This window comes from Wyeomyia smithii, chromosome 3, assembly GCF_029784165.1.
Source record: "Wyeomyia smithii strain HCP4-BCI-WySm-NY-G18 chromosome 3, ASM2978416v1, whole genome shotgun sequence".
Classification (NCBI taxonomy): Eukaryota; Metazoa; Arthropoda; class Insecta; order Diptera; family Culicidae; genus Wyeomyia; species Wyeomyia smithii.
The window spans coordinates 192,376,313-192,399,137 of record NC_073696.1 but is presented as its reverse complement, the minus strand read 5'-3'; the positions used below and the strand labels follow the sequence as shown (position 1 = coordinate 192,399,137).

Here is a 22,825-nt window from a genome sequence, read left to right as displayed (position 1 = left end):
GATAATTTTTGTTTTAAGCATTTCTGCTTAAAAGAATAGCGTATAAGGCAGCTACAAATATGATAAAAATTTACGATTTACGAGGCTACGAAACTCAACGATACCAGTAAGAACAAATGATTATTTTACAGTATCGCTCTTTGGAGGCATGAACATGTTTACCTGCTAACCCCCAATTATGTTTTATTAAATGAATTAGTTCAAGGACTGCTTCATTGATATACTTGTATTGTGGTTTGTTTTTCTCGTGAGCGATCGTGAAAAGACACGGGGAAAATATACTTTTCGTACATAACGAGGATAGCTCAATCTTATATGAAAAACATCATATCTTACATTTTGAGAAAAAAGAAAATTTATTTAATTTTCTCTTTCAATCATACTAAAAGCATCAATTGAAATTAAGATAAAAAAAAGCCATAGCACGTAGCTATGATCATCGTAGCTACATTTATCCATTGAACATGATTCGAGCTGACATACAATGTCTGCTGAAATCGTTCATAATTGAAGACAAACGAATCTATAACAGAATACTAGTTATTACCCGCACATTCAAATTAATCACACACTACTCATGTCGACGCAAAACGTGTTTTTTTTGTGATTATTAAACTGATCTAATCGTTGACGCAAGATTACTGCAAAATAAATTATGTGTACTCCATTGTCTACTAAGTTCTCCTACTAGTCCAACTGGGTTGACAGTTGTATTATCTATTGCCAAATTCCCGCATAGTTACCTATGAGTGTGGCCGGCAGGGGTCCTCCCGCCGTGAACAGTCTGATGCCGCTGCTATCATAGCAATGTGTATAGATAGCCGGAACGTATTTAATTTGCTGGAAGTTATCCATTTCTTCCTCGGGAAATTGCGCCTATAATAAAGAATGATGATCCGTTAACATACACGTTATCTGACAAATCCAATTTTCTTCAAATAACATAACAGTATACTCACTACATAACCTCGACTGGCTTTTAACACAACAGTCCGAGATGCACTTGTTTGTGATTCGAGATATTTGCCTGCGCGAATGTCGTAGAACATCAGCATTCCGAGTCCTGTTCCGATGGTCAGAATGTTGCCCTGAAAACTGGCTGATCGTATGCCGCAGCCACTGTAACGCGAAGCGACTTTTTTCACCGCCTGTAGAATTAGTTTGCGTTTATTTATTTGAAAAAACACGCACGCACAAAATACACTAACCTGTAATGTTCTGGGATCTAGAAGCAAAGTGTACGAACGACACCCTACAGCATACAAGCCATTTGTTTGACAGGCAATACAAACATTTTCCTGACAATTGGGTAGCTTTCTGGATAATTTTTGCGCAAATGTTTCTGCGTTGAACAGATGCATGTATCCGTTAAGCGATAGCAATGCTATCTCCCGGTATTCTTTATTGAAACAGAGTGCCCTGATTTTTTGTGCTCCTCGGCACTCTTTTACTGATACAGGACTAACATGCGCGTAAGTGGGAACTGCTTCTTGCTCTTCACCTTCTTTACTCGCTGTTGGAAATTCCATCGTCTCTTCATTAATCCGCCATAGCGCAACCTTGGTGTCTCTTGAGCACGACACTAAAAATTGGTCATCTAGCCAACACATATCAAACACCCAGTCACGGTGGCCGTTTTCACCAATACATAGCGGGTCAAGTGTTGGAAGTCGATAGATTGCAATATCTGCCGAATGTCGAGCACCTGTGGCTAATAGGCTGTGGCTTGGGTTTATCTGACACGCGTGAATGCCACATTGTGTATCCGGACTTGCCCCACGATTATTTGGCAACGTAGGAATCGCATCCACCTTACGGGTGTTCACATCATACACCATCAGCTTATTGCATTTGGTACCGAATACTACCTACAAGATGATATGCACAAAAGTAGGTCATCATTTGCAACAGAAATAAAACCATAATATTACCTGTCGATTACTGAGCCATTGTGAACAAAATACCTTATTTATATTTCCTAGCGAGATCGGTGTTTCTTTGAACATATCATGTGTCAAAATATGCCTACTGGCATACGCTGGATCGACACTGCGTTCTTCTCTTAAATCCGATTCCCGGCTCCGTACATAATCCACGAAATTAAAGGATGTACTAAGAACCTGGTGCTGTTGGGCTGGAGTTTCCTCCTCGCTATCACTATCTTCATACGTTACAAAATCGTCTGGTTTATCTGGTTTTCGTCGACGTTCCTGTCGCAAGATCCGTGCTCTTGTGCGGCGCTCTTCTAAACGTGCAGGAATATAACAACTAGGACGAATTCCTGCTGTTGGCCGTTTCACTGTTTTAGACATCTTATATTCAACTTTGAATAGTTACAAAGTAAATGTATTATTCCGACAGGGGAGCTTCGCCACCGACAATGGAACCTTGGCTATTCCTGTTCCAAGTACGCAGCAGTATTGATTTAGGGAAGCTTCTTTGTCTCGCAAAAGCTGTTTAATATCAAAACATTTTGCGAATTAATTGAGGTTTACTGATATCAGCAGAAAAAAGAATTGCCGTTTCACTCGTTTTATCGCATATAAACTCGTTTTCAGTTTAGCTTTTACGATAAACTACGAACACGTAAAATTCTCGAGAAAGCTTGACCATCAAAAAATATTTCTGATTTTTGACAATTTGGCTAAAAGGGATTGTTCTTTGTAACGAAAAACAAATACACCGAATAAAGTCGGTTTATATCAGGAATATCAGGGCTGGGGCTATGTGAATGGTAAGCATGACGAGGGGCTGCGCTATAGAGATAAGTGACTTTTCACCTACGCGGACTAGCAAACGAAACGTGTAAATCTGTTGAAAGTTGCTTTTGTTTTCTCCAGCTAGCTGGCATCTCTATCTTATTTGACTTGTTTCATCCAGAGGGAATTTATCTGTCAAATATCGTGTAACCGTAACCAACATATTTGGCAACAAGGCGTCCGGTTGTTTTGGTTTTTGTCGTTTTGATCGAAGTTAAATTTAGTAGAATTGGAAAGTTCTTTTTTAACAAAACTCGAGAAATCGCGAAAAACTTTTATTATGAATGCGTTGCGTAGTGAAATTTTGTGGCAGCAACCTGTATTTGCCTAGAAGTGATGAAGTTTCATTGCCACACAGGTAATCTATCAAACGTCATGGACCAACAAACTTCATGGACCAGAGTTGATCTGCGATAACGCACACATTTTGACAGCAGTTGCATCGCAACGGATCCGTGATTTGCGGGCCCCATTGACATTGTTATGCGTATGAAATGTGGCGGTGAAATGTTATCTCGTTTACACACACGCTGAGATGTTAGTCCTCGAAACCTAGGACAGGGCGTGACAAGTGGCTTCTAGTTATTCTTCTTTTCGCTCAAAATAGCCCTCATAAAACATTTTGATTTTTCGGCACGACGCTTGCCAGTGTAGCCAAAAATTTTTAATAAAGGAAATTTCAATACCTAAGATTTTTCAAGTTCTGGGTTACAATTATAATTAATTACTTGATAAAGGTTACTAAATGGATCTTGAATTGATTTGAAGATATATTTTGGATTTATTTGACCTAGTCATAATTTCAACTTATTCCTTTTGCTTTTCTTGAATTAAATCTGCAATCGTTCATCATAACTAGTTTAAAAAACATGATTAATATTTCGAATATTAATTTTTACAGATCCGGTGTATGAAAATCCTTCGAAAAGTTGTTGAACGAAACACAGTTCATCCACTTGTTATGCAGAAACAGTGTAAACCAAAAATATCGAAAGTTTTTGCAGCACGGCCAACCATATCGACGAATAATAAAACTCAACAGTGCGTTCAATAAAATCGACCAATCAGAGACCCGGCAAACAATTTTGTTGATTTACAGCTTATAAAACTATTGTTGAGTGGATTTTGGGTGAACTATTGCTGAATAGGCTGTTATTCAACAAAATTGTTTGTTGGGGAGGGCTTTTACTTTGACAGAACTTTGTGTGATTTTTGGTTTCTCTTATCACATCCTGTCATAGCTCGAAACATGGCGGGATGCCAGCTAGCTGGTTTTCTCCAAACTGTAAAAGATTGCATATCGTTGTTTCTACTTTTTACCACTTTTTGATATTTTTGCTCATTGTGTCCAGCAGCTTTTCTCGAGTTTTGAACACGGATGAAAAGTATGTTCACAACCGAGCTTAAAACATATAGTAGGTGTCCAACTGAATATTTGCCCTGCTTCTCAAAACGTAGCATTACAAACAAAACAAAAATGTGTTTATGTTTTCTTCAACGCGCGGCACTAACGTAAATAGGTTTGTAAGATAAGGGAACATTTGTATGTTATGAATGCGCTCAGGGGAGAGGGGGTATTCAGCGAAGCGCTACACAGCGTAAGACCACCAAGCAGAATTGCGTTACAAGGGAGTAGTGGAGAGTATCTAGCTTTTAAAGCACCGTAATGGCGAGTGCTATACTGCCCCTGTTTACATAGTTGACGTAAGAGTCAAAATGACCAAAATGCACTTTTTCGTTGATTCAGCTTTCTTTCCCTAAGACACATACACTACAAATGAAAAGAAAACTATTTTGCTCTAAAACTTTTGAGAAATATTGGAAAAACGTTTTGGCGTAACTGCCAATTGGTTGCAAGAACTGGCGTCACTCCATACAAGGTGCAATTGTCTATGTTAAGTCGTTTTACTCGACTGTTTAACTACTGTCTGTTTGTCAAAGTTAAGTCGTTTAATTCGACAAATATCCCATGGAAAGGGGAAAAGGGGAAAGGGGGATTGAATTCTTGTATTGTATATTAATATTTTTACAAACACTTAGCCTAAGGAAGGTCTAAAGTCACCGTGTCCTTTTCTCCTACTAGTGGATATTTGCATCAGATGAAATAATTAAAACGTATGTGTATATTACGGTGGGTAAATTTAATCGATTTGCCAGAACGTTTTTATGGTTCTATTTGGGGCCCCAAACAATCCTGACACTACCTAAAGTGGATTAATCGATAGCTCTCTAAGAAAAAATATGCGAAAAAGTTTTCCTATACTAATTTTCATACAAATTCATGTACATGCATATGTAACGCACCAATCAGAGGCACGAGTAATCCATATTCGGCAGGTTTAGTATTGTATGGGGGCCTAAATTGAACAAAAAAACAGTTTGTTCTGGCTCTGTGCTGTCAAGTTTGCATTTTTCCTTGTAACGATTACCCACCTTAGCGTAAATGTTTTTGTGCATGTGTTTGTGTGTGTATGTGTGTGGGTTTGTATGTGTGTTTGTGCGTATTTGTTTAATTGAAACTGCCGATGGACAATGATTGACGTTTGATCGAAACACGATTGATAAAACTAATTAAACTGCGAGGCAGAGTAGGAAGTAGTCAAGATTTTCCGCCAAGCTATGCGAACAATCTACGAGAAAAATGCATGTTTATTCGCATAAACTGGCGTAGAGGTTTTTCTGGATTAATTATCATGGGCAAACTCGTATAATTCATGGGGCCTCTATTCAAACATCAATCTTCATAAAATTGACAGACTATTTTGTTGAAATTGTATCTCAATATAATTATTTGGGCTAAAATAACAAAAACGCATTTTTCTTGCAATGATGGTGTTGGTTGTTACGTCAACTATGTAAACAGGGGCAGTATATTACAAATTTTGTAATAAATTATTCACCCTTTTCACAACTTTACTTACATCAGTTTGAAGTCTACATATATCCTATCGGAGGAAAAATTTATCTGGATACATTAATGTTGCCAATTCTTTAGAAACCTCAAAACTGACACAAGCAGAGCGGTTCATACCATAATAAATAAATACAGGTCTGAAAAAAATCAGCTTGCACTTAGAGGCAAGACATAATTGATCGATATTTCCAATATTCGGTATTACAAAGTATTTATCGTTGCATTTTTAGGCACTAGTCTACCTATATCACAACTTCTTGACAGCACATTATTGTCGGAGTTTGTCGGAGTGATATGAATGTGACAGATAAATACAATATTCACCAATTTAAAATAATATTACCGAAATATTTCTTTTTAAAATAAAGTTGTCTAGCCCCTAGTATTTGCGTGTTTCCATTTTCTTTGTAAATAGTCGCGAATTGGAGCGATGCATAAAAAATGTATCAACCCTGAAAAAGTAGGTTAATTTTCCCTGATGTTGGGTTAGTGACGTTAGTCGTGCACGGAAACATTTCAATATTCTGTTGCATTTGAAGGGTTATTATCATTTCATCGCATTCGCGTCAAGAAGTCATTTGAGATAGCACGTGATTTTTTTGTGGAAGAATTTTTCGTTATTTTAATTATCGGTTTTGAGTGAAAAAATACTTGTTGAACAGATTAGCTTGTCTGAATAATAATAATTTACTGTGAAATTGTGAAAAAAGCTGGTGTAGTCGTGTAAAAGCGAGAGGACGCTGGGATTAATCTTGTGGCCCTCAAGTAGTGGACGCCATATTGGCATTTAGGGAAAAGAAAAGTTAGTAACGTGAGAAGAAAAGATGGATGGGGATGAAGATCCCCCGGAGGGCAATGAACGAATAGACAGTGGCCAAGGAACAACAAATACCATCTCCTTTGGAGCTGTGGCTTCGGGAGCAACAAATTCAGGAACAACCCCCAAAACGAGCGTGCAGGATAGAAGGAACCCTCCGATGAACTACGAATACACGTATGAGGATGAAGGACCGTATCGATTGCTGTTTGAGCTCAAAGAAAAGAAGCCAGATGCGAAAATTAACAACTTTTCCCTCGGAAACACCCTGCGGAAGATGGATACAGTAAAAAAGTTTATTGTCGACATGAAGTACAACGGGCGTCATACAATCATCGTCATGATTAGCAGTTATCAGAAGACAAATGAACTGATAAAATTGATCAACACAACTAGCGACACTTATAAATGTTATGTACCGAGACGGCTTATTAGCATCTCTGGCGTTGTGGCTGGAATTCCAGCAGATATTCCGACGGAAGAGATAATGAATGATATGGTTTGCGACGTTCCAGTGCTTGGTGTGTATCGACTGCACCACTGGGAAGGTAAGGAAAAAATACCAATCAATCGTGTTAGTGTAGTATTTCGCGCAAAGACACTGCCAGAGAACGTAAAGATATTTTGCTGCCTTAGCAAGATACAGCCATTTATTCAAAAAGCAGTTTTCTGCCAGAACTGCATGAGTTACAGTCACGCCACAAACAAATGCAGAGGCCAACAAAGGTGCGCAGTATGCACAGAGAAACATGAGGAGGAGGATCAGTTCGGAAGCTGTCAGCAACCCACGTACTGTCTACACTGCAGGAATGGAGACCATCGTACTGGAAGCAATAAATGCCCAGAAAGGGAGCGACAAAATAAAATAAAGAAAATAATGGCTGTTCAGAACCTGACGTATGCAGAAGCCAACGAAATATGCCCGATCAGAACGCGCAACCAATTCGAGCTGTTGGGCACAACAAAGGAGTATCCGGGAATAGAAAAGAGCAACGCGGACCAGTTAGCTCATACCTCTACGGAACCACTCAGTTTTCAGTGGAGAAAAGCAAACAAACCAAGAGAAGTGGTAACTGCAGCTGTAAAAACGTATCCAGAAATCAAAAAACCATCGGGAAAAGGCGTTAAGCGAAGCAAATCGGATATGGGTGCACAAGGCCCAAACAAGCAGGATTCAATTGTAATTATGGAGAAAACGGAAATGAAAAATGGAGTTGGCCTGAACAACAAAGAGAAAGTGACCGAACAAGAAAAATGGGAAGGTATCATCAGAGACACCGCGGCGAAGTCTGCGAGACAAAAAGTTACGGAAGGAGTAATCAATAGTTACACGAAATTCATTAGTCAACCAGAAGTCAATGAAAAAGTGAAGAGAAAATTCCAGATGTGCTTTAAGGAACATGTTGACTTGAGTGATGTATTTTTTCCTGATTGTAAGAAGTCCCAATCAAACGTTTAAAATGGAAGAACAAATAAAATTGTTACAGTGTAATACTCAATCATTAAGTAAAAACAAGGAAGAATTATTAAGAGTGCTAAGAGAAGATAATTATGTGGTTGCTATACTATCTGAAACATGGACGGCCATTGAACATGAAGACACGAAAAAATACAATGTTCCTAAGTATCATAAAATCTTATGCTCACGTAATGACAATTATGGTGGAGCTGCAATATACCTCCGCAATGATTATAGTTATCAGATCGTACAGTTAGCGCAGCTGAGTCAGTACTCACAAGCGGTTGCAATTACCATACCAAAACTAAACCTAACGGTTGCATCAGTGTACCTAAGTCCGACGGTTACAGCGAAAAACTTTGAAGAAGACGTGGAAAAGATTATCAATGGATTGAGAAACTGTAGAAGAGTTATAATCGGTGGAGATTTTAATGCACACCATGAGATCTGGGGTAATAATCGAATGACGTAAAAGGCAGCATACTCATGGATCAAATTGCAATCAACGATGTCATAGTCATCAACGATGGATCGATGACTTTTGTACCAGCTGAATTGGATAAACAGCCATCTGCAGTCGATATTACGCTATGTTCACCGCAACTGATGGGGACCAAATGGAGCACGCTAGGATTTAACATTGGAGGTGGCCATCATATAGCCATCGAAATTGAATTGCAGAACGAACGAAAAATTAGAGGAAAAAGAATATATAACATGAAAAAAGTGAGAGAAAAGTTGAGTGAATTAAACGAGCATGAAATTGGGAATATAAGCGATCTACAGAAGTCAGTGAGTAGAATTTATGAGGATAGCAGTAAAAAAGACGTACACACACTGACGTTTTGGTGGACAAATGAAGTTGAAGAAGCGTGTAAAAAGAAATGTGAAGCCAGGAAAAAGTTTAACAAGCAGTCATCGATGAAAATTCAATAGAGTATAAAAGAAAAGCTGCAAAGTTTCAGTGGCTGAAGAGAAATGAACAGAAGAAAAAATTTAAAGGATTTAGAGAACAAATCACGCCTTTCTTATCCTCAAAAGAGTTCTGGACGAAAGTGAACAGATTAGTGGGCAAATCGCGTTACACTAAAGAGAATAATATTGTACACGAGGACCCGCAAATGGCAACAGAATTTTTAGATATACCCTTCGGTGGCCATGACCCCAGATACAGTGAACCTAATATGATCTTTCCCAACTACGACAACTATCGGAAGAAAGATGGAGGAAAATAATAAGCCGAAAAAAGAATACTTCTCCAGGAGAGGATAGAATATCATATGAAAACCTAAAAACATTGAATGCAGCTGTTGTCAACAACGTTGTTAGAGACTTGAATCACATGTGGCGCACAACCTACTTACCAGCAGAGCTCAAAACCATCAAAGTCGTAGCAATCCCCAAGCCGGGGAAGGATCAAAATACCATATAGGGAAAACGTCCCATTTCTTTAGTGCCTACTCTAACAAAAATACTGAACTCAGCGGTACTTGAAGATTTGCAGCTACATCTGGAAGAACATAAAATAGTTCCGGATAACTCGCTCGGATTTCGCAGAGGGTTTTCTACAACGACGTGCCTCTCGTATGTCATCAATGAAATCAAAAGTGCCAAAAGAAACAAACAAATGGTGGCGACTATTTTCGTGGACCTGTCAAATGCATTCAACACAGTGAAACTGGACACCCTGGAAGAAATAATGTATCGGAAAGAGCTTCCTTACGAAATAGTCAACTGGATTGTGGAATTTCTACGCAATCGACGGATTAGTTTTCAGGTCAACGGAGAAAATATGATACGATTCATCAGTGATGGGCTACCACAGGGAGATGTGCTGTCCCCCACACTGTTCAATGTGTATACATCGGGCCTCCACGAGATCGAGCAAGATGGAGTAGTTTTGAATCAGTATGCGGACGATTTTGTGGTGATCATAACGGGAAGGAATGAGGACGAGCTGAGAACAAGAGGGCAACAATTTATGGACAGCTTCGTGCAGTGCTCTAATGAATTGAGCATGAAAGTCAACGCGGAGAAAACCAAGGCAATAATTTTCACGAACAGCGACAAGCAATTGAATGTCAGGATTAATGGTTCAGTGATAGAAACAGTTCGTGCACACAAATATCTAGGGGTAACGCTAGACAGAACGCTAGGATTCGGCAAACACACTAGAGAAATGACGGGAAAGATAAAGGATCGGCTCAACATGTTGAAGGTTATTAGTGGCACCAGAAATGGAGTGACTCCGGAGACTCTAATAGATGTATACCAGGCTCTTATTCGAAGTGTCATAGAATACGGATGTACTGTCACCAATAATGCTTGCAAAACGAACAAAAAGAGACTGGTGGTATCAAATAACCAGTGACTTAGGAAGATAACCGGATGTACCAAATCTACACCGCTGAATACGTTAATTGCATTAGCCAGACAAGAACCACTTGAAACACGCCAGAAGTATTTGACAGCAAAGTTCATTACGAAATGTTTTACCAACAATAACCTGATAGCGAACCAGCTGAAGCAAATAAACCAGGAGGCTGATGAGGAGAAGCTGTCATATATGGAAAAAGTCTACCTGAAGCACAAGAAAATAATTGAAAAGGTAATGACAAATGTAAGTGGAGGACAAATTCAGGTCGAAGTGCAATCTACCATGGATGGAATGGATACAGCCAAAAGAAATTGTAATCCTCTACAACTTAGGCAACTCGCTATTCAGACTATCAACGGAAAATGGGAAAACAGGCCTAAAATGTACACTGACGCTTCAAAAATGGAAGGACTCTGCGGAATCGGTGTATACGACGAAGGAACAGGAGCCAGATATTGTTACAGACTGGAAATGGAATCAAGCATCACCTCGGCGGAAATAAGTGCCATTGAAACAGTTTTAGACGTGATAGACCTGCAGGAAAAACAAGATTATATAATATTAACGGATTCAAGATCTGCATGTGAAATGCTATCTATAGCTATGGAAACGAAAAATAGGCCAGCAGTACTGAACGGAATCCTGGAAAAGGCTGAAAAATGGAGTGTAAGCTTCCAGTGGATTCCTAGACATGCAAGGATAACAGGAAATGAGCTGGCCGACTTTTTGGCAAAGTCTGGAATCAGTGATATAGCAGAGAGAAGAAACAATCAAATTTTTGAAAAAGATGCATTTCTATTATTTAAACACTGGAGAAAACAAACAGCTACAGAATGGTATAAAACGTATGCAGAGGAGAAAGGAAAAAAATATCAGATACAGCAAGAACTAGGCGAGACACCGTGGCACTATGGAAAAGGATTTAACAACGCGGAAACAAGACTGTTGAATAGATTGGTTGCAGGGCACGATTTCTCCCCACACTGGCTGGCGATAATGAAAATTGTGCATCAAGGCTCCTGTGAAATTTGTGACGAAGAAAATACTGCTGAACACATTATTCTAAACTGTGTAAAATATGATCACGAACGGACAAAATACTCTTTCGAAGGTCGATTCAGGACGTTAGTTGTACTTTTTCAAAATAGAGATGTTCATTTGTACAAAGAAGTGTGTGAATTTATAAAAGTCTGTAAGTTGGAACTGTGATTTGGAATTTGGAATTTATAAGAGGGCATATAGTCGCTAGTCACTAGCCCTAAATCTTGTGAACTGTCAGAAGACAGTTTACACAGAGAAAAGAAGAAGAAGGAGAAGGGTTATTATTTGTTATTATTTTCATTCTTTGTATACATTGTACCATAACCTGTGAACTATAGGTCTTGCGATTGTAAAACATTTAAAATTAATATGAATGCAATGCAGGAAATCGAAGATTTTTTTGGAGTTTATTTACTAGTCAGTAAAAGTTCTAACCCCAAATTCGCTGGCCGAACATATATCGGATACACTGTTGATCCAAATCGTCGTATCAAACAGCACAACTCTGGTCAGGAAGCTGGAGGCGCCAAACGAACTTCTAACAGAGGACCATGGTAAGCACTTTGGAATAGGGTTCTCTCAAGTAATTCGTAGAAAGATATTTTCACTGGTTAGGGATAATATTCTTAATAATGCTGAATTATAAATGAATATGTATTGCCAAACCGATTCAAAAAAAAAAAAAAAACACTTGTTGGCCCAAGTCTAAGCCCAAAGTCTATAAAATTTACATCCCTCAAGCCATCGAGTCGTGGGGCTCTAGGATTAGGAATGTCATTTGGTCGAAGTTATAAATCAGGACACTTCTTTTCGGCACAAATTTTATATGAGCTATTTCTATTCTTCGGGGTTTAAATATACCACGTTATATGTAATTTGCACTCAAAAACCAAAATATTTATTTGTTCAACATACTTCTCAGACGATCCAATATTATTAACCAGTTTTGAATTAATAGGCAGATATTCAGCACACGTAAACTGTTTCAAATTGAACTAACTGTTAAGCCAGATGTTTAATGGTTACAATGCCTAGAAGATTTCTCTCGTCACTTCACTAAGATTCAACCAAAAACAAAATCGTCCGTAGTGACCGTTGTGACTGAAATTAAAAAACGTTACTGATTTTCAAAAATTCTGCAAATTATTACCATACTACAAAATTAAATATCTTTTGAAAATCAGAACGAATGTTAGAATATGCCAAATAAAGTTTTTAAACATTTTCAGAGAATTTGTATACTGCCGCTCTTTGCATGTCGGTCCCGTCGATTGAGTCATTTAAGCAATTTTCGCTTATTTTGTGTTCGCATAGCTTGTCCTAGTAAGAAATTGTTATCAACTGGTTAAATTAAGTATGTTCAAGTCAATTGACTTGAAATGACATAAATTATATTTTTCTATCAACATAACAGCAATGTGACTGACATGCGAATAATTTTCGATCTGATCAGCTGAAACTTTGCATAACCGTCTCCTAACATAAAGTGTTGCTTCATGGTATCCGACAACTTCGGCAGCAGTTCTCTTTGGCAGGTTTTCTACAGCATTCTTATGCACAACCCGTCAAGGAAACTGCTACCGAAATAGTCCGATACCCTACTTTTCCCATTTTTTGTCATAATTATCAACTATTTATTACCCCTTTCCCCGCGGGTGATGCCATATTGTATCACCAGACATCTAAACTTTAATTACAATTCATCAAGTATACTTGAAACTATGAACGATGAAACTATTAAATAGGGTTAGAGAACAGATCGATCTTTAATATGCCTCACAATTGGAGAGTAATGAGAGTTTGTGGGTCTTTTTTCGAGGTAAAAACTGATTCGAGGTAAAAACTGATTACACATTTATAAAAAAATGTGTAACAAGAGGATAGAGGTAGTATAGATTTGTTGAAAAATTACGTACACATTTTTGAGAGAAGGGAGAAGTTTCAAACATATGTGATAAAACGAGTTAGTAATATGCAAATAGCGCGACATGCAAGTAAATTATTAAATTTATTGTGAAAACGAGTATGATAAGAGTTTAATTCAGAACAATAAGCATTTCCATTGCATAGGTTAAAAAAATAACACTTTAGGACATCAGTTAGCCCCCCACGATCAATTAGATGAACGTGACTGTTATGCGAATATTTTCGACGTGGGACAGCACAAACGAGTTTTGATTTTCCATATTTCGAGAACAAATTTTACTATTTTATCATTTTTTCAAAAGCTTGAGATGATTTTAAACAGATTCCTACATAAAAGTCAAAAACATCAAAAATCGATATGGGACGGATATACGAAGAGCGGCAGTATACCGATGTCTATATTTTTTAAATTTAAAAAAATCGATTTGTCATTTCGTTTTTTAACCAACGCAAAGGCAAATCAGTTTAGGTACTTGTGCAAAATAAAAAAAGTAGCAAACAGATGGGCCAGTGTCAACAATAGGATGAAATAATATACAATTCTTTGATAATCACTGGCCAACACAGGTGCACTCCAAAAGCTCAAACCGGAAAAATGAGAAATTATTGTTGAGAAAGTTATTGAGAAGGTAGGGGTACGGTAGCTGGAAGGCTGAGGTTCACTAGTGGGAACTGTTATGCGCCTTTGGTCCAGTCATTAACCAACCACTTCTATTTGTCGTAATAAATCTGAAGTAATGCCAATAATTGATTTACGCAATGCGAACGCAAGTGTGAGTAACGAAATGTTGAAGAGATAAGTTTTCCTAAGATTGCTGTTTTCTGTTCAATAACAATAAATTTCATTTTAACTGTTATTGGGACCACTCAAATGAACCTCCCTGATGAAAACCAAGTTTAAGATTAAAAACATTAGAATAATTTACATGTGGTTTGGAGCGAGTTGTGAGTCATTTTAAAAGTCCATTCTAAAATATACCATATTAGGCTCTCGGTTGCCCAATAAACGACTAAGTCCAGGAAATCGATTTACAGCCGAATTTTTTTTTTCAAGAACACAAAATGTCAACCTTCCATGTGTTTTCAAGTAATGGGCATCAAAAACAAAAAAAAAAATCGATTTTCCCAATTTCATGTACCGTAAGCCGGGGTGAGACTTACAACCCCACTGTTTGTCACCCATCTCATGGCGGTCACAAGACCAAACATCCTTTAATAAGTTTCCTCGAATACTTAACCAAGAAAGACTAATTTTCTGACCCGGAAGGAATGGCAGACAAGTCACGGGTTAGATGGTATAATCTCACCCCAGCTGACGGTATTCCGCCCTTGGTAGATGTTCGAGAATAAAAAAATCACTACTTTGAACGTTTTGAGGCACCTCTAAATCATGTCCGATTGAGCTGAAATTTTGCAGAGGTCATGTTTTTGGGCCAATAAACAAAATGTTGGCAAATGGCTGGACACGTGTAACTTGAGACCCTAATGTGGCCATTCACCTCTGTCCAGCAACTCCTATCCCAACCTCCACGTGGTGCCGACCGGAATACAAGTAACCTTAGCGGAGATCGGGTAACCAACCCCGATGGAAACTATGGTCGTATGCTGACTGGGAAGGGGGTCGTACGCGGCTGTATCCCCATAGGGGCGGCGTACAACAGCGTCTGACCCGGAGCGGGCGGCTGAATTATGGAATGCTGTATCTCGCCAGCTACACCTAAGATGGCAGCGCCATCAGCAGGATGTAGGTATCGCGACCCTGGTAAGGTAGCATACCGAAACCTTTCATCAACCACGAACAACGAATTTAGAAATACGGAACGGATCAATCGGCAAAGACCTAGGCTACGAACACGGAAAAAGATTAAGGTAAACGATTGGAATTCCGTGCAGTAGACCCTATTGCACGCACTTCTTTCAAGTACCGCATCTACTACAGTGGCGGCAAAGCAGCGGAACGGGGCGTCGGTTTCGTAGTGCTGGGATATGTAGCCATATGCCATATGTAGCTCCTATTTTCCACGTTTGAATATTCGGAAACACACCTGGAGGCATCCAAATGGAGAAGCCTGCTCCCAGATCGATCACGTACTAATTCACGGTCGGCACTTTTCGGATGTAACTGATGTTTGGTCTTTTCGGGGACCAAACATTGATTCTGACCATTATCTCGTCGTTTGTAAGATCCGCGCACGGTTGTCGAACGTGCTGAAATCTCGCACAGAGAGGACGACGCGTTTCAACATTCAGCGGTTGAAAGCTGATGGCGTGGCAGCAGAATACGCCAGAGAGCTGGATCAACGGAACGCAGAACAGCAGGAGGAAGGAGTGGAAGACATGAATGGGCTGTGGAGCAGTATTCACGGCGCCATCGAAACGACTGAGAGAGAGGTGGTATGTACGACGCGTGGAAGACAGCCTAACGGCTGGTTCGATGTCGAGTGCCAGAGAGCGACAGATGAGAAGAACCGTGCCAGGAGCTGCATGCTCACTGCGGCTACGCGTCAGAACAGAGATAGGTACAGGGTGGCAAGAGCTGCTGAAAATAGAACCCACCGTCGGAAGAAGCGCGAGTACGAGGAGCAGGTGCTCGCCAGCGCAGAGGACAGCTATGCTCAAAACGACGTGCGGAGATTCTATAGAACTGTCAACAGAGTCAGAAGCAGGAATTTTCCGGTGCCGGTCATGTGTAATGACAAGGACGGCAACCTGCTTACTGATAAACCGACGGTTGCAGCCAGGTGGAAGGAGCATTTTCAGGCGCTACTGAACGGTGAGGAGCCGGATGAGCAGAGCAGGAACAGGATGACGATTATGAGTGACGAACAAGCTGTGGAGCCACCAACACAGGAGGAGGTGAAAAAGGCGATTAGTGAGCTGAAAAACGGCAAGGCCGCTGGGAAGGACGGTATCCCGGCCGAATTTCTAAAAGCGGGAAGCGAGCGGCTGTACTATGCGATCCACCAGATAATACTAAGGATCTGGGTGGATGAACAAATGCCGAACGACTGGTTGGAAGGCCTCATATGCCCTATCTATAAGAAGGGCCATCGATTGGATTGTGGCAACTATCGAGGGATAACGTTGCTCAACTCCGCATATAAAGTGCTCTCCCGTATCCTGTTCTTCAGATTGAGACCGTTAACGGAAACTTTGTTGGCGAATACCAGGCTGGTTTTCGACAAGGGCGTTCCATGACGGATCAAATCTTCACCCTGCGACAGATGCTCGATAAGTTCCGGGAGTACAACTTACCGACTCACCATCTGTTTGTGGACTTCAGGGCGGCATACGACTCAGTGAAAAGAAACGAGTTGTGGCAGATCATGCTGGAACGCGGTTTTCCTACGAAACTAATAAAGCTAAGTCGTATGATACTGGAGGGATCAAAATCGTGCGTGCGGATAGCTGGCGAGACATCAGCCGCGTTCGTAACGTTGGATGGACTGAAGCAGGGGGATGCGCTCTCCAACCTACTGTTTAACATCGCTCTTGAGGGTGCAGTACGAAGAGCGAACGTCGAAAGAAACGGTACGATTATCACGAAATCTCACATGCTTCTTGGCTTTGCGGACGACATCGGTATCAACCGTAAGGCCGTGGAGGAGGCCTTCGTACCTTTTAAGAGAGAAGCAGCGAGATTGGGACTTGTCATTAACTCTGCCAAAACGAAGTATATGGTAGCTGGCAGAGAGCGTGGGAGTCCCCGTGGTGTTGGTGCTGAGGTGGAGATAAATGGGGAACGATTTGAAGTGGTTGATGAATTCGTTTATCTTGGTACGCTTGTGACATGTGACAACGATATGAGCCGTGAAGTGAAACGACGAGTTGCAGCTGCGAACAGGGCTTTCTACGGTCTGCGTAACCAGCTAAGGTTCCGTAGTTTGCAAACTCGCACAAAACTAGCGCTGTATAGGACGCTGATACTCCCGGTGGCCCTTTACGGACATGAAGCATGGACGCTGAAGGAATCTGATCGACTAGTGCTCGGAGTTTTTGAGCGTAAAGTTCTGCGATCGATACTTGGCGGTAAACTGGAAGATGGAGTGTGGCGCAGACGCATGAATCACGAGTGTACCAGGTATACAAACATGCTGATATAGTGAAGGTAATACAGCGGGGCAGTCTTCAGTGGGCTGGACATGTAGCCAGGATGCCTGACGAGAGAGCCGCCAAAACTATCTTCAGTAGAGAACCAGGAAGAGGCCGTTGACTCCGTGGTAGGCCTCGCACGCGGTGGATGTGCGCGGTGGAAGAAGATGCACGATCTGCTGATGTACGGGAGACTGGAGAACGGCTGCCCAAGACAGAAGAAGCTGGACATCTCTAATTCGTTCGGCCCTAGACCGGTGAATGGTCCGTTAGCCAAAAAAGTAAAAGTAAAGTAAACAAAATGTACTTGGTTTTTGAAATTCGAAGCCAAATTTTTTTTTCATACAGTCATCGTCATCCTGTAGTAGGGTAATCACTCCATTATTTATCTCAACAGCTAGGTGCACCTATTTTCATCCTATTTCTCTCATTTGTACAATTTACCGTCAAATTCCTACAAATTTTAAAAGTAAATCCTTTTTGTTCTTGATTTTGTCAAGTGGTTGAAAATTTTACGTTGAAAATATGGTTAAATTTGACGATAAATTGATCAAAAAGGCGTGATGAGATGAATTTAGGTACTGAGATGGATATAGGAGCGATTACCCTATGTATCATAAATCGAAGGAAAAATCATAAAAAGAACAAAGTTTCGTTAACAACGTAATAATTATCTCATGAAGCCTCTGTAATCTTTAAATCTCAGTTAAATACTTTAATGGGCAGGTAAAATATGTATTACAAATATATCACTTAATATAACGAAACAACAGTTGAATCTTCTGCACATGATGTTATTTCTCCTTTGCGTTGTCGACATTACAGGATCATGGTTATGATAATACACGGATTCCCTAACAATATTTCTGCCCTGAGGGTAAGTGCTCTTCGAATCATTCACGCAACCCAATAGACATATTTTTCTTGCTAGTTTGAATGGGCATGGCAACAGCCGAAGGTGTCCCGGCGTTTGAAACAAATACCCGAATTGCAGAAAAAGCAGCGAAAAGAAAGCAGTTTCGAGTATAACTTTCGCATTCTAACTGAGATGCTACGAATCGGACCATGGAATCGCTTACCACTTACTGTACGCTGGTTGGTGGAAGACTATCACCGCGAGTTTGAGGTAATTGTGATTAAATGGCTCTTATTCCCGCGTATTTCTGGCGGCAGAAGAATCGGAAAGTTTGAAAATGGGGTTCCGTTTGAGCACATTCATATGTTCACAGGTTGGAAAGGCACCTCCAATACATATGCCGATTTGCTTCGGACGTGTGAATAAAGTGCCGAATAATGGAAAAGTGATCAACCAGAGTAAGCAAAAACGCAAACGGAAAGCTGAAACTGCGGAGCTGAAGAACATCAATGGTAAAAGTAAGAAAATTACCGTTAATTACGATTACGACGTTGATGAATATGACCTAATTGTGATGGGGACTGAGGGAAAAAGGAATGAGGCAGATCCGATTGAAGCTTTTTCCTCGCAGAAACCCACACAATCAGATTCTAATGAGGATCACGGCAACCACGACGGTGACATAACCGTCATCTATTCAGATAATGACGAAAATATGAAAAGCAACGAGCCTCTCCCCGAGGAAGATTTAGAAGAGCAAACCGCTTCCAATTGTGTAATTTGTAATGCAGTAATTTGTCCCGGTTCTGGCGAGACCGTTTTTGCGTTACGTTGCATTCGTCCTCATTGTAAGCTGCTTTGCCATGTCGAATGCCTAGCTGGTCGCTGCCTGGAGCCGGGTCAATATGTTCCAGTGGAGGGTGAATGCCCCATATGTGATGCTCACTTTATGTGGGGTGATCTGATCAGGAAGGCCAACGGTTGCAGCGATCTGGTGGAGGACTTAAACAGCACCGATGTGTTCGAGGTGGCTGATGTTTCGGAAAGCGAAGGAGAATAAACTGAGTTGATGATTAATTATTTTTGCAAATTATAATTATATATATTATCGTGATACGTATTGTATTATGCAGTGCAACAATAAATTTTGTAAAGCAAATTTTGCATTTTATTGTAAGCTCAAGTGTTTGCAATATTGGTGATTTTTTAGGTTCACATTTACTAGTAAAATTCAATTAGAGTTTTAGAGAATGAAAGACAGGACAGTATTTAACACATTAAACATACTGTTTACCATGCTTATTGCAATATTTAAAACATAAGAATAAAAGTTGTTTAGAACTAGAAATGACGAATAAAATGCGTTAATACGATTTTTTCGACTGGTATACTTTTTATTTTCAATCAATATATGATGTGAATAAAAAGTTCAAGCAATCCAACCTGTTTAATTTTATTAAGTAGTTCTCACTGAACCAATATGTAACCAATATACAACCTTATTTCCGTTTATTTAAATTTTGTTTATGCACTCTTCAATTGTATGGCACCATAGAGTGGTATAATTGATATTTACATTATGTTTATGTCCGCTCACACTACGAATACGACACCCTCGGAAATATACATCGAAATGATTTTAAGAGAGACGTTGAACCACAAGTTTAAAAAACGAGGCAGGATGAGCAAAAAAAGCTTCTCCGCTTTTCGCGGAGTTTTACATTTCCAGCAAGCATTTCTCTCAACAAACAGACAAGCAGCTCAGCGCCAACCTTATAACTCACAGCTATGCAGCGCCGCTGATTTCAAGATCCAACGCACGATCAAATCGTAGTTTATTCAATCTTCAGCATTCGTCGTGTGTGCATCGGTCGAACCTGGTTGGCTGTAGTTAATTGAAAGTGTAGTGCGTGCGATTAACAGGGATATTCACGGAACAAGTTTGTTCATATCTTGTTTCCGACATCGCGAACTAAGTTTGTGTGTTTCTGCGAACAAAGTAAAGTGAATATTTTAGCCGGAAACAAATTCTTCGTGCAGAAACCATTTGCGCCATCTGATACACCTGATTGCGTTCTCTGGCCCTGACCGCGGTAAGAAAGAAAACTGCAAGCTAGCAAGTAATTGAAGTAATTAGCACAACGGTGGTAAATCGGTGGTTGATTTCTGGAAAGGAGATTTCGAAGTGCCCGAGTGCATTCATTTTGGTCAATTAACATCGCTTCCCGAAACGATTGGGAACACCCCGAAAATCGCGTTTTCCCGTATTCGAAATTTGGAGTGCGGTACAAAGACCATGATCAGTGTCAGGATGCGAAAAAACATAGCCATCGTGCTGCTATTGGTTGTCGTGGTAGCCAGCGTATGTGATGCTCGGCGGAAATACAACCAACGGCGGAAACACCAGCATCATCCGGCTCGGAAAACTCTGAAGCAACTGGAGTATGAGGCTCGGGAAACTAACACGCCAAACTTTGTCCGGTTGGTGCTGATGCGGTTAATCTACGGAATAGCAACACAAATGGGCGTCGAAGATCGTCTGGACGATGCGTTCGGTGGAGCATTCGTGCCGCCAAATGCGGGCGAAGAAAGTGATGATTATTTGGATATCTTCAGCGACGAGGGAGATGGCGATTACGGCCTGTAGATCAATCGGATTAGATTCATTCCCCACGAGATTTCGCGTGGAATATTCGGTAAGTCTGCACATTTGATCTAACTTGTTCGAACAAAACTAAATGCACTAAAAGCATATACTAGTAACTTCACCAATAAGGTTTTTTAATTTCAAAACGATTTGAACAACTGTCCCAATAGTTGATTTTATGCCAAATAATGTTATTGGGTCATTCATGGTTATTAACTCCATGGCGAGGTTAACGCAAAGTTAAGCCTATATTGTTCACCTAGTCTAGTTTGAATACTTTTGCCGTTTTTCTTTGAGAGGTTAATGCAAATCAAAGATAATTCCGTGATTTAATTCTTGATAATATAACAGACACAAAGAGTGAAATTGAGATAGTAAGATAGTCACTTAATCTCAAATTTTGATGCGTTAAGGAACCGGATTAGGCCGTGGTTGGAGAAGTGGTCATTCACCTCTGAAAGAACACGTTTGCAAGGATTTTATTTTGGGCCAGAGAAACCTTTTCAAAATTTTGGAGGTTACAATTTGGCCAACAATTGGTCAGTTGAATTGAACGCACTGTCTTGCAAAATGGGTTTTACCGTGTCACGAATAGAAATTTCTTCGATTTTGTGACTATGTATAGTGTAACCATTTTCTTTAAAGCCTTGATGCTACATTCCGATTCGGAACTCGACCTTCTGTTTCATAATCACACAGACTTCTTCGCCAATTGTTTAGTGTACAGGACACTTGCGGGGCTAACGCTACGATCCTACTGACACTAACAGTCCTTCCCGAGCCGAGACTGGAACTCACGACGACTGGCTTGTTAAGCCTGCGTCGTACCACGAGACCGTCTGGGAGATAATCATTTTCTCTAGTTTATTTTATTTTTGACGGCCCAAATCCGCCACTAATTGTGCACATTAACCAACGCCCGGGGAGGCGATTCCATCATAGGACTCCGAATAACGACTTGTTGACTAATGGGCCGGGACCGTCAACGTCTTTATTTTCTTCATGCGTTGGAAGGCGTGACAATCGCAGAGGTCTTTGGCCCCAGAAAACTTGCTGGTGTTGGCTAGGATTGCCCCTAGGCCGGTTTGGTTGGTTGTGTGTGTCAATCAATTTTGAAATACTTTTTTCGCAATCACGAGATTCCCGCATTTCATGGAAAATGATCCCGATTTTATTATTATTATTTTTTAAACTGCCATTCTTGACTGAATTTTGTCTTTTGGCTGAAACTTTGCACAGATGTTCCTACGAGATGAAGGTGTCATTTTGTGCTATTAGTATTTTTTATAAGAGTTTGTGAAAATGTGGTAAAATTTTAGAGCCAGAACGGCTTGTTTAACCGGGGTGACATCTTTAGCAAAGTTATAGACAGTAATTTTGTTTATCCGAAAAAATATATACGGTAAAAAAAATTAGAAAAAAAATGAAAAAAAAAATCACAAAAATATTAATTATAAAATAAATATCTCAAAAAACAAACTTTTTAAAATCTTATTTTATTATCTACGAAAACTGCCCAATGTTAGCTAAAGATTGACACTTGTTTAAACTTGAAAAAATAAAAAATATAAAAGTTTCAATGGAATTTTTTTTTCATGTATTTATAATGTTTGGAAGGACAAAATTATCACCTACAGCCCACAGCTTTGTTAAAGACACCATACCGACCAAACAAATCGCGCTGGCTCTAAAAATATTTTTATCAATAGTATGCACGCGGCTCAGAAAGTTGGTTCTCCTGGTAGCACAAAGAAAATGTGAATCAACTTTACTGAGCCGAATGCCTATTGTTGATAAAAATATTTCTAAAGCCAAAATGGTTTGTTTAATCAGTATAGTGTTTGCGGCATTTCGGCAAAACTCTAAATATTAATTGTATCCTTGTAAAAAATTATATACTGCAAAAAAAAAAAAAACTTTATAATTTTGTGTGTTTT

General features: G+C 39.9%; 2 protein-coding genes across 2 annotated transcripts; one reads left to right on the top strand and one right to left on the bottom strand.

Moving 5' to 3' along the window:
- Positions 1-332: 332 nt before the first annotated feature.
- LOC129727412 (DDB1- and CUL4-associated factor 12 homolog) lies at positions 333-2,638 on the bottom strand. Its single transcript, XM_055685237.1, has 4 exons — positions 1,932-2,638; positions 1,209-1,868; positions 960-1,148; positions 333-876 (listed from the first exon to the last, which is right to left on the bottom strand). The coding sequence occupies exons 1-4, from the start codon at positions 2,310-2,312 to the stop codon at positions 718-720; spliced, it is 1,389 nt and encodes a 462-aa protein (XP_055541212.1). The 5' UTR covers positions 2,313-2,638; the 3' UTR covers positions 333-717.
- An 8,994-nt stretch (positions 2,639-11,632) lies between these two features.
- On the top strand, positions 11,633-20,698 carry LOC129731428 (structure-specific endonuclease subunit SLX1 homolog). Its single transcript, XM_055691423.1, has 4 exons — positions 11,633-11,921; positions 18,211-18,262; positions 18,317-18,511; positions 18,615-20,698. Exons 1-4 carry the CDS (start codon positions 11,737-11,739, stop codon positions 19,299-19,301), a joined length of 1,119 nt encoding a protein of 372 aa, XP_055547398.1. The 5' UTR covers positions 11,633-11,736; the 3' UTR covers positions 19,302-20,698.
- Positions 20,699-22,825: the final 2,127 nt, after the last annotated feature.

Bases quoted from the DNA above. Each gene is read 5' to 3' on its own strand.
- LOC129727412 (XM_055685237.1), bottom strand. From the start codon at position 2,312: ATGTCTAAAACAGTGAAACGGCCAACAGCAGGAATTCGTCCTAGTTGT. The intron at 1,869-1,931 runs GTAATATTATGG...ATCATCTTGTAG, and splicing joins AATGGCTCAGTAATCGACAG to GTAGTATTCGGTACCAAATG. The intron at 1,149-1,208 runs GTTAGTGTATTT...CTAATTCTACAG, and splicing joins TAGATCCCAGAACATTACAG to GCGGTGAAAAAAGTCGCTTC.
- LOC129731428 (XM_055691423.1), top strand. From the start codon at position 11,737: ATGAATGCAATGCAGGAAATCGAAGATTTTTTTGGAGTTTATTTACTA. The intron at 11,922-18,210 runs GTAAGCACTTTG...TCGACATTACAG, and splicing joins ACTTCTAACAGAGGACCATG to GATCATGGTTATGATAATAC. The intron at 18,512-18,614 runs GTAATTGTGATT...ATATGTTCACAG, and splicing joins ACTATCACCGCGAGTTTGAG to GTTGGAAAGGCACCTCCAAT.